This window comes from Helianthus annuus, chromosome 1 (genome assembly GCF_002127325.2).
Source record: "Helianthus annuus cultivar XRQ/B chromosome 1, HanXRQr2.0-SUNRISE, whole genome shotgun sequence".
Taxonomy (NCBI): domain Eukaryota; kingdom Viridiplantae; phylum Streptophyta; class Magnoliopsida; order Asterales; family Asteraceae; genus Helianthus; species Helianthus annuus.
Window position 1 is genome coordinate 88,643,220 of NC_035433.2, and position 15,509 is coordinate 88,658,728.

A 15,509-nucleotide genomic window follows, 5' to 3' on the forward strand; every position below is an offset into this window, starting at 1 on the left:
ATTCTCCACGTATTGTCCTTCTTTCGTACCATAACTGGGTTCGAAACCCATGTTTGGTATCGGACCTCCCGAATAATTCCGGCATCTAGGAGACTCTTTACATATTTGGCAATTGCTTTGGCCCGATCCGGTGCCATGTGCCTTTTCCTTTGCGCTGTTGGCTTGATTGGCTCCTTTACGTTCAAATGGTGTTGTGCCATAGACCTGGGAACTCCTTGCATATCAGAATGCTTCCATGCAAAAACGTCAATTGAATTACTCAATAGTTCCCATAGGAGCTTCTTTGTTCGCTTTATCCCCCTTGGTTCGGCAGACCGAAGCATATTGATTCCAGCCTCGGTGTTCGGATTATTAGTCGCTGCTGGAGATTTTTTTTCATCCTTTACTTCTTTTACGAGATGGGAGAGTTTGCGGATCGTACGGCCAGCATTCGTCAGTTGTATGCCCTTTGTCTCGGTGATACTCACAATACTTCTTAGAATGCTTGTCCGAGGTAGGCCGTTGCTTCGATGGTGTAGGAAACCAGGTGGTTTCCGTACTAAGGATCTCGCTCGGCGATTTGGTTAGCCCGGAGAAGGTGTTGAAACGCACGTTTCCAGTTCGGAAACTGCTTCGGTAGGACTTCTGGTACGGCCCACGATTTCTACTCCAATTGTTGCTTCTATCTTTCGGTGGTGACGCGTTCCGTCTCCACTATGCGGTTCGGGCCTTAGCATTCTTTGTCGCTGTTTCATTCGGTTGACCACAGGCGCTTTTTCCTCGCACAAAAGCTCTGGCCCGTTACATAAGTATTTCCATTGTTTTCGGAAGATCTTCGTGGAGCTTTTCTACGAGCTGATTGTTTCAGACTCCGTGACAGAATCCGGAAACACGGAGCTGGTCAACCGCCCCACTTATCTGCATGCTCTCCCGATTGAAACGATCGATAAAGTCTTCCACGGACTCTCCATCGCGGCGTTTTATGTGGTGAACTTCAGTGATGTCCTTCTTGCAGCGACGCTGCTGACAGAAATTTTGCAAGAACATACGCCGGAAGTCTTCAAAATGATCAATTGACCCTTCTAGCAAACCGTCGAACCACACCCTTGCTGACCCAGTAAGAGTCTGAGCAAACATGTGACACCATGCTGGCATGGGCCATTGTTCGACCTTAGCTTCTCCGGCGAAGGCAAACATATGATCGTCCGGGTCAGACGTGCCATCATAAAATTTTAACGTTGGGGGCATCTTCAATTTTCCCGGGAGCGGCGCATTACAATCCTTAGCGTGAATTTTGACTGAGAAGTCATAGACGTAGGATGATACGACATGATTAGCTCCTGATCCTGAGGGTTTAGACCCATAGATCCCTGGCGAAACAGGTCATTGAGACCGTTATTTATCGGAGCACTCGTAAGCGAGGAAAATTGTGCAACACATGTTATGGGAGTGGAGATTATAGAACTTACCGTAGATCCAGAGGTGAAAGCTCCGACGAAGACGGGATTAGCCCCTGGATAGACACTGTTGAACAAGTTCATTCGGAGACTCTGTAACATTTCTTCTTGTAGTAAGTCGGCATTCCGCAGAAGGAAAGCGTTGTCGAAACTAGGCAGCGGCGTGACAACTGGAGCAGTAACAGATGGCGTGGTGACAGAGCTCGCGATTGCAGAACTTGCGGGTGGAGGTACTGTTGCTGATCCTACCATAACTGCAGAAGTAGCAACTGCTGCAGGAACAGTTGTTAAAGGTGCAACACTTCCTTCCCAAATGTCGCTATAAGACGGGAAAGTGCTTGTAGAGACAGCTGTTGTTGATTCCATAATTGCGAATGAACAGGATTAACAAAGCGAATTGTGTGAATTCGAGGGGATGGCACCACTGAAGACTCAAAAACCAGTTGGTACGACCTGGTATGAGCAGAGCTTCAAATGACCAAGCAAGAACCTGCAAGATCACAAGGAAGAAAACACACCGTTAGCCTCGTCACAGGGAGGGGAGCCTCTCTGTGACCAAGCTCGGGTGTGAGAATAAGTATTTGATGGGAGAGAGTAAGTCAGGGAGAGAGGGGGAGAGTTTAGAGAGAGAAAGTAGCCATTACCCTTTGTTGGAAGTCTTGGCGGGGTATTTATAGTTTTTGGATATGCTGACGTGGCGAGTTAGTTAGGGTCGGACCAGTCACTGTCATGGCAGTTAAAGTTGTGGGCCCCCAGTTAGTTACGCCGGACCGGGGGGTTGGGTCGTTCCATTTATGGTGCTAGGTGCGACAGTTTCTCTGAGCATTCGATTCGGTTTTGTGTTCCCTAGACATTCGGTCCGACCAAGGACATAGTCAGGAATAATCGAAGGATTAAATATGTATCGTTACACAATGGAATGACAAATTCCCTCTCCTTAGTTGGAAATTTGGGACACCCGTGATCTCACAATTAGACGTTTTAGGAGGTGTGAAAATAAAGACGAATGTGTGAATCTATAATCTATAATCTATAATCTATAATCTATAATCTATAATAAAAGAAATCACTTTAGGGACACTTGTCATCATATTAGGCCATCTCTTATAGATAATTTTTATTTTAGTTTAATCTCTTCTAATTAATTATCGATAATCCTTCTACTAAATATTATTAATTTAATATCTTATTGATAATTATTATTTATTTTAATCTTCTTTTTATTTATAATATTATTTATTTGAATTAATAGAAGCTAGAGGCAAACTATAGAGTTAAATGGTGGTTATAACTTCACTTTTTATATTCATTGCATTAATATTGAGTAAATGTTTCTTTTAACTAAAAAAAACACGTTACTTTTTAATATTTAGTGAATTAATATTGAGTAATGTTCCTTTTAATTTAAAAAATAGATGAAATATTACACAGATAATAGAAGTTCAATTGGTATGTTGATTAATAAAACTAAAAAAGAGAATCAGATTCTAATCATATTAATAACATACAATTTGTTTTTATTATTTTATATACACAAATACATTTATTCAACCCGTGTAATATACGAGAGCTTTTAAATATATATATTTTTTTATTTTTCAGTATACAAAATTACATTTACTCAACCCATGTAATACAAAGGGTTTTTAAAGATACAACTTTTATATTATTTGGTTTATAAAGTTAGATTTATTCAACCCATGTAATATACGAGTTTTTTTAAAGATATAATTTTTTTTATTTGGTATACAAAATTACATTTATTCAACGCGTTTAATACACAAGGTTTTTAAAGATATAACTTTTTTATTATTTGGTGTATAAAGTTACATTTAGTCAACCCGTACAATACATATGGTTCTTAAAGATATAACTTTTTTTATTATTTAATATATATATAATTACATTTATTCAACTGGTATAATAAACGATGTTTTTAAAAATATATTGTTTTATTATTTAGTATATAGAATTACATTTATTCAACGCGTGTAATACACGGGGTTCTAACCTAGTATGATGATAAAAAAAATAGCAAAATTCCTCCATCCGTACTATGATAGTGAGGTGAGGTGTTAGATTGTAATCCAATAGATTTGATCCAAGAATATATCGAAAGAAAAAAACATTACCAAAAGTCATCCATGGTTTTAGGTGAAATGACAAACGACGTGTCACATAACAAGCCCAACCTTGTCAATCCACATAGATTTGATCCAAGGAACAAAAACGGGCCAAAATGGGCCCACCAGTACATTACAATGATGATGCATAGTGAGCATATGTACTGTTCTGTTCCCGAACCAGATCTTTCTCTTTCTCTCTCTATCTTCCCACAGAAGAAATATGAGTACGGCAATATCTTCACCACCTGCATATTCCCAGATTATTGTTAGAACCTTCAATCCATCACTTACCTACCTCAAATCCCCAAATATTCATAGGAAAACAGCAGTTGGTGTGTTTTTGCACAAGAAATCGGGTCCTTTAAGACGTGGGTTTAGGTGTAATTGTAGCAGCACACCTGGTGACCCTGCTCCAGGTAATATTATTAAGTTATTAAATTCGAGTTTTAGGGTAATTTTGCAGGGGTGTGGATTGGAATGCCTGTTTGTTTATGAGTGTATTTGTCGGTAGAATAATTGGTTGTTGTTATTAGGGTTTGTTTGTGTATGTTTTGAAATTGATTTGTTGAATTTGAACAAAACTGGGTATCAAATACAGCACCAAATATATTGGTACGGGTATTTCGATACGGTACCCGCTTTGTTACCATTTTATTTTTATTTGGTTTTTTTTATCACTCGTATAAGTACTAAATAGGTAAAACAATACAAGTACCAAATAGGTAAAACCGGTACGAGTACCAATACGATATGAGTACCATAAATACTATAATACGAAATAAAACACAATATAAAAAAAAAACATTTAAAGTTCTAAATAAAATTCGGTACCAGTACCCGTTTTTACCTATACTCGTACCGTTACCGAAAGTACCGAATACCAAAATCAATAAAACTGGATAGCAGGGTATTGATGGGTCCTATGAGTTTTTCCAGACGGGTTCTCACGGTTACAAATAAGAAAACTTGAACAATTAGAATCGTATAAGTAGGTCTTTAATATGCTAGAACCAGTTTGAAGCATATACTTGGTTTATGAATGATTAGAATCATGGAATTACCACCCTAATTACGAAAAAAGTTTGTAATTTATAGGTGAAAATGAAAGTAAACAAGTTTTGGATGCATTTTTCTTGGGGAAGGCGTTCGCAGAAGCACTAAACGAACGTATTGAATCAACGGTGGGGGAGTTCTTGAGTACGGTTGGTCGGTTGCAAGCTGAACAACAAAAACAAGTACAGGAGTTTCAGGTACTAAAGATTTTAGTTTTTTAATATGGAAGGTTCTAGATACAAGTTTAGGGTTTGGAGTTTATGTTAATGGACTACGTGTTCTAATGTGGCAATTTTGACCCGTTTACTTATGAATAGGTTGATTCGATTTTGTGTTTTTTAATTTTTATTCATAATGGGTCAAATGTTTTGGGTCAACATATTGTTTTAACATGTTATACTACCGGCCAATAGACTAGATGTACTGCTACAAATGCATATATATGATCTGACCAAAATACCCTTGAGTTAACTAATATTTTTGGACGGAGTTAGTGGGTTGAAACGGGCTCGGCCAGGTGACCCACCAACACTTTTTTTCAACAGATACATCAAATACACATACATAAGTAAATTTATCTAAAAAGAATGCTACAATTCTTATCAATATATGATCTGAATTTATACTTTGGGCTTATATGCAGGATGAAGTACTAGAAAGGGCTAAAAAGGCCAAAGAAAAAGCGGCCCGTGAAGCGATGGAAGCCCAAGGTCTGGTGCCAAAGTCCACTACATCATATAGCTCTTCACCAACTGTTGATGAACCTCAAAAAGCTTCTGCAGCTGTTGATGAACCGACATCTTCATCTAGCTCGGGTTCTAATGATCAGAGCCCAAATAATGGCAGCCCCGACCCGCTTTTAGGAATATCAATAGATGATTAAAATAGAACTGTGATTCAATATGATGAATGCGTTCTCGACTGATCGTGGTTCGGTATTTGGTTACTAGTTTAGGTTGTTTGTGGAACAAATGAGCCTGGGATATTGATATGGGTTGAGTTGATATTGTGAAAATGTTTTGTGAAATGAAAATATAGTAGAGATTTTGAATAATGTAGATTCCTATATAGGGAGTCTGAATGTATTGTTCATATTCACCGGTTATGTTTTGTTTTTAACGGGTCAAATAAGTAAAAAGCGTTTCGAATCAATGGAACTTATTGGAGTGGTTTTGGGTTGTTCATGAGCCAAGCCGAGCCAGGGCAAGCTCGGGCTTGGCTCGATTATAAACCGAGCTGAAAATCTAAGTTCGGGCTCGGCTTGGTTTTAAACCGGGTTGGCTCGGCTTGGAAAGAACAATTAATACATAGCTCTCAGAATTTAGTAGTTTAAAATATAATTTAATTTTTCAAAAGAGCATATCCAAAATAAGTTCAAACTAATACATTACAAGTCAAAATCAAGTTCAATAACACAATATATAAGTTTTAAATTTCAAAGAAATACAATATTCGTTTATAAGTATGGTAGTCAACCTTCAAATATGTAATAGATATCAAATTACAGGCCTAAATACATGTAAATAATAATCGGTTTTTGGTAATATATTATAGTGAATATAAAAACAAAATATATTACGAGTAAAATAATCCAAACTAAGCCGAGCCAACTTACCAAGCGAGACAGATTGAGTCAATCTGGCTCGTTACGAACTGAGCCGAGCTAGGCTCACTTTCTAACCGAGCCATATCGAGCGAGCTTTTTCCGAGCTAAATGCGAGCGAGCGCAAAAAGAAAAATCAGGTTTAGGTTAACCTGTTTGATTAAACCGACCGTGTGTTTTGAGTTGACATGTTTAATCAAACAAGACCTATCAACCTTTTTAATTAAACAAGTCCACCTACTAATACATCTAAAATAAAAGCATAAATACAAGTTAATAAATTAGTACAATGATTAAAACTATAAAACATATGATTCAGACTCCAGTAACATCAACAGAGTTACACAATCACCTCATTAGCTTATTTTAAAGCTTTCTAGCAAAGTATCTTATGAGTAAATACACATTAAAATACTTGGTATGTAACTGGACATCACACAACTAAGAGAGTTGGTTTATTTGGAGCAAGCATGTTCTATGGGACCATAAGGTGTGGTTTGGTTAGTCTCTCAAAGAGACTACCCGTCACGTAGGCGCCACCTTACCAAGGGTGGAGGACCATCTCCTTGAGAACTACCCAAGGGTGTGGAGGACTACCCAACCCATAATAAAAACCAATATAATATAATATATAATAAAGGGGAGAGAGAGAGAAGTCAGAGGGGGCCCCACTTGTTTGCCTCGTCTCCAACGTCTTGGAGAGGCCGGCAGTGACGCGACGACCCCAGGTCCCAGGAGGGGCGGTGTGCGACGTGGGGGACTGACCGGGACGACCCCCATACCCCATGGTCTGATATAATATTTTTTGATGCAGCAAGACCAGTTTTCCAACACATAAGCATCCCCGGCGTCGCGATTTAAACTTGTCTTACACATAATTACCGTTCGATTATGCATTCACTTTGCCAAAAGTTACAACGCACAATTGAAGAACATCAGTGCGAATATTGTAAAGCATCTTCTTCAGAAGAAAACAAAGCATCTGCTGAAAAAAGCTGCTATTCTTCAAACGAAGACACTCGAGAACTGGACCCAACACATGGGTTTGTCGACTAAATAAACGTCATCCATGACGATTGATTAAGGGCTATAATGGTCTTTTGTAAAATTCACTTCTACTATATAAAGAAGTTGAATTCTCTAAGTTTAGGCATCCCATCTCTCGTATCCTTTCCTTTCCAACTTTTCTTTTGTAACTAAAATGTGTGTAAGCGAATAGACTCCTTGCTAAAGGAGAGTGTTATGTAAATATCAAGAAGTTCTTCCTTAGAGAAGAACAGTTATGAATAAAAATATCAGTTTCCTTTATCCAATACGTTCATCTTTAATATTTTGCTAAACCTGGAGCCCTAGAGCCACAAGAGTACCGTTTAAGCAGAAGGCCGTAGGGAAGAATTGGTTGGGTTGGTCACTTGGAAAAATCAAATTAAAGATTTACTTAGCCGGATAAGGAAGAAACGTATATTTTATTCTAACTGCTAAATTACTTCGAAATATTTACAATAATCTCCCCTTGAGCATTTTTATAAACATCTGTTTTATAAACATATACAAACAACAATCGATTAAATACTAGCGAAACTAAATGATTTACTCAATCAAAAATTGTAGTAATAAACAATCTAATGGAAGGCATCTTTTGTCCACGACAAAATTACAATCAAAGAATGAATCCAATTTACAAGTTGAATTCAATTTACAAGAATCTTACATGACATCGTTGTCATTTTTTTGTCATTCATAGAAACTATAGATGTTTCCATTTACTAGCACATGGTCTACATAACATTTGTCTACGACAAATTTTGTGTACCAAATTAATGATTACAAATAGTAATACATTTGTCATCCAATTTACTAGATACCATTTGCACAATGGATCTAGTACCATTTAAGCTGTTCTTTAGTGACCTAAACCCTAATATATAATAAAGGGGAGAGAGAGAAGTCTGAGGGGGGCCACTTGTTTGCCTCGTCTCCAACGTCTTGGAGAGGCCGGCAGTGACGTGACGACCCCAGGAGGAGCGGTGTGCGACATGGGGGACTGACCGGGACAACCCCCATACCCCATGGTCTGATATAATATTTTTTGATGCAGCAAGACCAGTTTTCCAACACATAAGCATTCCCGACTTCACGATTTAAACTTGTTTTACACATAATTACCGTTCGATTATGCATTCTTTAGTTGTTCATTACTGACATGAATCTAAAACCTTATACTAAACAGTAGAGATTATACCAGAACATACAAATGTAAAAATTATAAGTATAACCTCGTCCAAACAACGTTCAGTTCAGTTCTCACGGATGGATACACGACAAGATTTCCCAAGTTGAACCTCAATGTCAAAATTTCAAAATACTGCTAGGCGGCCTGTGTTTGATCAGTAGCTTCACCATCATCCGCATCGCCACCTTTGTCATCGCCATCATCATTGCCATCTTCGTCGTCACCATCATCACCCTTTGGTTCAGATTCCTTTTTCACATAATCAACCTTAAAATCATAATCATTCGACTCATCTTCTTCCATCGGAGTGGATTTCTTGGCTTTTTTTTGTTTCTTTTGTTTGGTGGTAAGAACAACTTCACCTTCAACAGCATCGGTCTTATCATTTTCTGTTTCCGGTGCATTTTCACCTTCGGCCATGTCTTCATCTTCCGTGTTCTTTTCCACTGGAGTTGTATCGTCCTGTAAAACCCAAGAATGTACATAGTTAAGATTAAAATTTTGGTTAGAGTTAATTGCTCGGATGGTCCTTGTGGTTTCACGTTTAGTCTCCACCTTTTGAAAATAGCAGGTATGCTCCCTATGGTTTGTCATTTTGTTACTCGGATAGTCCCCAGAGTAAATGTCAGGGGACTATCCGAGTAACAAAATGACAAACCATAGGGAGCATACCTGCTATTTTCAAAAGGTGGAGACTAAACGTGAAAAAATGTTAAACCACAGGGACCATCCGGGCAATTAACTCTTTTGGTTATATAGGAGTGTGACAGTTTGATATATTTGTTAAAAGTTACACAAACCTTGAGCATTGACTGGTCAAGAGCGAGAGGGGCACTTGGCGGAATCTCAACAGGAGTAAAATCGTTCACCGATTTAAGACTACCAATATATGACGATTCAGTGCCGTATATTTCATCCACATTAAACTCCTTTCCTAGCTCCGATACAATTTTTGCCTTCGTATTCTCTCCTTCATTCCTAGTTGGAGGCATTGTATAGTATTCAATTTTACCTGCAAAAAATAAGCATATTTATTTCTCAACATCATGGAGGGGATATAGCTTTTGTAATCACCGTTTAGACGCGGATTATTTATAATTGGAAAAATTACAAGTTTTGTCCTTTATCTTTATACCACTTTTCAGGCGGTGTCCTTTTTAACGAATGTTGACAGGTGGTGTCCTTTACTAGGTATTTTGTTGCAAGTTTAGTCCTTTACACCCAACCCAGTTAAAAAACCATGTTAATTGTTGAAAGGCGGTGTCCTTTACTAGGTATTTTGTTGCAAGTTTAGTCCTTTACCTAGGTATTTTGTTGCAAGTTTTAGTCCTTTACACCCAACAATTAACAGGGTTTTTTAACTGGGTTGGGTGTAAAGGACTAAACTTGCAACAAAATACGTAGTAAAGGACACCGCCTGTCAACATTCGTTAAAAAGGACACCGCCTGGAAAATGGTATAAAGATAAAGGACAAAACTTGTAATTTTTTCTTTATAGTTTATATTTAAAACCTCTAATAGTTGTGCAAAACTATTAGAAGCTTCTGTTTAGACGAACCTTCATTCCAATCATGCAAAACGATTCTTGCGGCAGCATCGGTGTCCAAAACGCCGCCCTTTTTAAGCTTACCTCTGACAGTAGCTACCTTGGAAAGGAAGTCATCGTCCGAATTAAAAGTAGGAATCTTGTATAAAGTTACCAACGTTTCTGCGGGACATAACTTGAGAATTTCCTTCACTGCAATCCACATAAAATAGAGAATTTTGATTATGTTTCAATTCAAACAGACCAAAAGAAGTCAACTAAAAAAATATAGGTAATAATAACTAAACGGACACGAACACGACCTTGTTCGTGTTCGTTTGTTAAGGAAATATGTGTGTTCACGAACTGTTCATGAACACTTACCGAACAAGATTTTATGTTTGTATTCATTTGTTAAGGAAATGAACGTGTTCGTGTTCGTTTGTTAGTTTTAGGAGCAAGCGAATGTTCACGAACACAAACTAAATATCCATGAACACAAATGGAAACAACGAACACAAACAAGCGCTCATGAACATAATATTTTATTTGTCGGAACTTTGAAGTATTTAAGTAAAATATATAAACTCAAAATACTAATGAACTATCGAACAGAAACGAACATGTTCACGAACATGACCTCTGTTCATGTTCATTCATTTAACTAATCGAACGAAATTTCTTGTTCGTGTTCGTTCGTTTATTAAACAAACGAACACAAACAAACTTCCCGCCGAACGGTACATGAATTGTTCGTTGAGCGTTTCGTTCGTTTGCAGCCCTAGCAATAATGGGAAGGATCAAACGAGTTGAACAGGTCAAAACTCATGCAATTGATATTTTAACGTATGCAACCTTTAAAACTACTTTAGTAAAAAGTATAAACTATTAACGATACGGTTCTGATATTCACACACGTTATTTAAAATAAATGGAATAAAAGTGTTTGCAGTTTAATACTGCCCAACCCACTTCAACACGTACAAAAGGTCGATCACTTATTTCAATTACCTGGAGAAATGGGGTCCTGCAGCTTCTCGATTCTAACGCAATTTTTAAGGGTTACAGCGGCATCGTTCTCACCGGATTTAAGCATAACAACACCAGGGCAGTCTAGTAATTTAACACTCCTGTCTAACTGAACTTCTTGCATGGTTTTTGTGAGACCCGGTGTAGCCCCCGCATTGACAACATGGCACCTCTTTAAGCTGTTTATTAAACTGCTCTTGCCTACATTAGGCAGCCCCACTACACCAACCGTAATCGATTTTTTAATCTGACATCAATGTAAAATTCAAAAGTTTTAATAATCGAACTTAATACGTAAACTAGTTATAATAAACCAACTAAAAGAGTTAGATAAAAACATGCCTCGTGACTTCTTGAATAATTTTTCAGCAGCTTTAAAAGAGTTTCTGCTCCTAAACAGTCGCTTGTTTGCAAAAGAGTGCTCGTCTTTTTTGCAGCCTTTGCGGATTTCCAGCCGAGATTAGATTTCTGTTGTTGAGTGCTACACTTAAAAGCAACTGCTGGTAACTCCTCCCTAAGATACTTTAACCACTTTTCGGCAGCTTCACGAGGAACGAGATCTAATATCCAAATTCCAACACGTGTAAGCAAAATTTAGGAATATGTATCCTACACATTGGTCCATTTACACTAGTGGCGGTGAAACGTGTCGGGTCAAGACGTTTGGGTACTGTGTCGAAACAGGTTCGGGTCAATTCAGTTCATAGTAATTCAAGTTTAACAGGTTGGATTGCCACACTTTTCATCCGTGATTTAAATTTTAAAGAGTAAAATGCCATTTTCGTCCCTGAGGTTTGGTCAGTTTTGCGACTTTCGTCCAAAGGTTAGTTTTTTCGCACTGGATCCAAAAGATTTGAAATCTTGCCATTTTCATTCGCGGCTCGTTAACTCCATCCATTTTTCTCTATTAAGTCAAGGGTACTTCCGTCTTTTTTGTTGACTTAAAGGGCAATTCGGTCTTTTTCACTCTATGTAAAAAGACTGAATACCCCTGAAAAGATCGAATTGCCCTTTCAGTTAACAAAAAGGATGGAAATACCCCTAACTTAATGAAGAAAAAAGGATGGAGTTAACGAGCCAAATGAAAACGACATAATTTTAAACCTTTTGCCTTTTGGATCCAGATATGAAAAAACAAACCTCATGGACGAAAATGGCATTTTACTCTTTTAAAATATATAACGTAATAGATACAAAACCAAAGAAAGATACATTACTAAATTAATAATATTTTTAATAAAACCAAAATTCTTTAGGGGTTTTAACTATTAAGCATTTGAATGCGTTTTAAACAACTTTTAACCCGTCAACACATTTGACCTGCTTTCTCGATAAGATTACCTATTTTAACCTTTATCCCTAAAACATAACCCGAAACAAGACCTGCTTTCTCGATAAGATTACCTATTTTATTGAGGAGCAACACGAGATGTTTTTCAGGGCCAGCTTTTAGTACCATCTTTTCCAAATCGGGACAGCGGGTCCCAAGGGGATCCCGAGCATCAAGAACTTCCAAAATGACATCTGATGCTTCGATAACTTTGGTCAACTCCTTGTAAAATGTCCTCTCTAAATTGTCACGACAAAACCCAAAAATATTTTTAGAAAGATACATAATTAGATATGTATTAGAGTTCGAATATACTATACATGAATATAAGACCATATACCCATAGTTTTACCTGTAGCAGTGGAATTACCGACCGTCTTTTTCTGTCCTAATTCATGTTCTTTTGCAGAAACCTGCTCGGCAAGATTGGTGATGTCATCACCATCATCGTCTAATAGACCCAACTTCCTCTTTTTCGCCTGAAGAAAACAAAGTGTCATTTATAAAAGAAAAAAAAATTGTAGCAAAAAGCCTTATAACTGACAAATTTTAGTAACATATGCAAGATAAATAGATAACTATATCCAACTGTTTCTTTATCGGACGCCTAATAAAGATCTAACAAATTCGAGAAGATTCTGGGTTTTAAAAAGCTCAGAACCTGCTCCCACGACCCACAAAACCATATTCAAGTCATAAAACTAAAAAAAAAAAAAACATATCGGTAATGAGTTATGCACCAAAAAACAAAAGCTTTCGTCTTTTCCGGGTTACCATGAGAACCTGTAAGCCCCAGCAACACCCAATAAAACACGAATTTTGTTGAGCAGGTGGCCTTTAAGGAGGTTAAAAGCTAAAAAACTGTAAAGCTAGATTCGACTCAAGCGCAACGTTATTTCACATCAAACTTCAAATCTATGCAGTTAATGCGGTAAAATAGCGGATATCGGTCAAGGACTGATATTTGAGATATAGGTTATCTCGGTGAGATATCGGTGGGATACCGGTAATTTTAATATTGCAGAATTTATATATATATAGCAATTTAACACTAAAAATCAGTGATATATCGGTTGTATTGGTCAAATATCAGTGATATATCGATTATATTGGTCAAATATCGGTGATATAACAGTTATATCGGTCAATATCGCCGATGATAATATCGGTACCAATATATTTGACACCGATATTTTACTAGGGGACCGATATAACCGATATATCAATGCATATTAAACCAGCCTTATAACATGCTAACTCTCAGGTTTCAACACAAAGATTAACATTTAACAAATCCTCTAATTAACAACAAACAATCCAACAATCACTTTCCAAACAACACAAATTAATTACCCGCTCTTTCTTCTCAGCCTTCTTCTGCTCAATCGCCTCAAGCGCCTTGGCCCTACGCGCCTCAAGCGCCTTAAGCTCCTGCTCCTTGAACGGCCAGTCGTTAGGGATACCAGGATCTTTTTCAGCCCTGGGTTTCTTGTTCAAGCCTAACTTTTTGGCCTCTTTGGCCTTCTTCTTGTGGTGGTCTTTAACTTTCTTTATGACCTTGTGCTTCTGTTTTAAGGTTACTCTCTTGCTTTTACTCTCTGCACATAAGTAATTGATTTAGTAAACAGCATTGGTGAATGTATACGTATAGATGTAGTACTTACTTTTGCTTCTTTTCGGCATGGTTGCGGTTGAGATGGAGGTTGAAGAAGAGGAAGAGAGGGGTTATGCTACAGATTAGGGTTTATGAGTGAGGCGGCTATATGTATGTGAAGTGAATATGGTGTTGAAATTAATTAAATATCTTGAAATTTCGTAATATATTTTAGTTTTGTTTAGCTGCCGTAGTTTTAGAATTTTTATTTTGACCAAAATGCAAGGGCGGACCTAAGGGTGATCGGGGCGTAGTCGGTGACCCCATGCGGGGACCTCATCCACCGAAGAGTGGTGGTGCCGCCAATCAATCGGTGACCAACATAGGGGACTAAAATCGGTAGGGATTCACCGAAGAGAGGGAGGAGAGAGGGAAGGGTTGGACCAATGAGAAATTTCTTTTTTTTTTTTAATAAAAAACCAAGTCACCTAAGAGGGGAGTGCCGCCATCAATTTAGGGTGTTAGGGGAGTTTAAGAGGGGAGTTGACGTGGCACACGAGGATTGGTTATGCGTAAGAGAGGGGACTCCCCTCTTAGGGGAGTGCCCCTTACACCCTAAAGAAGGTCCAGGCGTAGGCGTAGCACGTGCTACGGCTCAACTTTTTTTCGGTAGTGTAAATTTTTATTTTCTTTTCAATTTTTATACTAATTAAGGACAACTCTAAACAACTAGAGGACACCCCTCAAGAAAATTTTTACAAACCAATAATAAGCTCAGTTGGTAATGATGATACAAACCCAAATAATAAGCTCAAATAACTAAATAATAGCACATTAGATTAGCCCAAATAACCAAATAATAGCCAAAATAACTAAAAAAAATTTCAAAATTGAAGCTTGTCAAGACGGATTTACACAATCGGATCGGCCCAGAATTTTGAACAATGCTACGGTTTATGCGGTCGAAAAGAATTTTTTACTTTATTTGTTTATTGTTGTTTTTTTTAAATGAGAAAAATGCTCGGATAGTCCCTGTGGTTTCGCCTTTTTTCACCTATAGTCCCCAACTTTCTAAAACTACCTGAATAGTCCCCAAGTTTTTAATTTTCGTTCCCGGATAGTCCCTAGGTCTAACTTCAGTTTGTTTTCTTTGTTAATAGGGTGTGAAATTACTAAAATGCCCTTCATTAAAAAATAACATATAAATAAAACACCTCTATACTCCTGTCTCTATCCATCTTTCTTCTCTCTCTCACTAAAATCCACCACCACCGTCACCCCTCCGGTGAGATCTTTCTTCTCCGGCGACGGCCTTTCTCCGGCGAGTTGCTTTGTATTCCGATTTGCTTTGTTTTGATTTTTCGATCTGTTCTTCATCATTTTCATCTCAAAACTCTTTATGGTTTTAGTTCTAGTTTACAACTGTTCAATCCAAATAAAGTTAGGCCCCTGTAGAAGTCCACCATTTTCCATGTTTACTTAAATCTTTTATAAAAACCATCAAATACTTACTGAATTCATGAATAACATAGTTGTTTAACTAGGGTAGGGTTTGTACAATCTTGACAAGTGAATTTAGG

At 37.6% G+C, this 15,509-nt stretch overlaps 2 protein-coding genes across 2 annotated transcripts; one reads left to right on the forward strand and one right to left on the reverse strand.

Moving 5' to 3' along the window:
* Positions 1-3,688: 3,688 nt before the first annotated feature.
* LOC110871076 (uncharacterized protein At4g13200, chloroplastic) lies at positions 3,689-5,720 on the forward strand. The gene is made up of 3 exons (XM_022120047.2): positions 3,689-3,978; positions 4,658-4,812; positions 5,259-5,720. The coding sequence occupies exons 1-3, from the start codon at positions 3,783-3,785 to the stop codon at positions 5,496-5,498; spliced, it is 591 nt and encodes a 196-aa protein (XP_021975739.1). The 5' UTR covers positions 3,689-3,782; the 3' UTR covers positions 5,499-5,720.
* A 2,660-nt stretch (positions 5,721-8,380) lies between these two features.
* On the reverse strand, positions 8,381-14,138 carry LOC110871064 (guanine nucleotide-binding protein-like NSN1). The gene is made up of 9 exons (XM_022120040.2): positions 14,000-14,138; positions 13,689-13,933; positions 12,688-12,814; positions 12,410-12,574; positions 11,348-11,565; positions 10,988-11,252; positions 10,010-10,189; positions 9,252-9,463; positions 8,381-8,913 (listed from the first exon to the last, which is right to left on the reverse strand). Exons 1-9 carry the CDS (start codon positions 14,016-14,018, stop codon positions 8,587-8,589), a joined length of 1,758 nt encoding a protein of 585 aa, XP_021975732.1. The 5' UTR covers positions 14,019-14,138; the 3' UTR covers positions 8,381-8,586.
* Between the last annotated feature and the right edge of the window lie 1,371 nt (positions 14,139-15,509).

Bases quoted from the DNA above. Each gene is read 5' to 3' on its own strand.
- LOC110871076 (XM_022120047.2), top strand. From the start codon at position 3,783: ATGAGTACGGCAATATCTTCACCACCTGCATATTCCCAGATTATTGTT. The intron at 3,979-4,657 runs GTAATATTATTA...TGTAATTTATAG, and splicing joins ACCTGGTGACCCTGCTCCAG to GTGAAAATGAAAGTAAACAA. The intron at 4,813-5,258 runs GTACTAAAGATT...GCTTATATGCAG, and splicing joins AACAAGTACAGGAGTTTCAG to GATGAAGTACTAGAAAGGGC.
- LOC110871064 (XM_022120040.2), bottom strand. The intron at 12,575-12,687 runs GTAAAACTATGG...GTGACAATTTAG, and splicing joins CGGTAATTCCACTGCTACAG to AGAGGACATTTTACAAGGAG. The intron at 9,464-10,009 runs GTTCGTCTAAAC...TATTTTTTGCAG, and splicing joins TTTGCATGATTGGAATGAAG to GTAAAATTGAATACTATACA.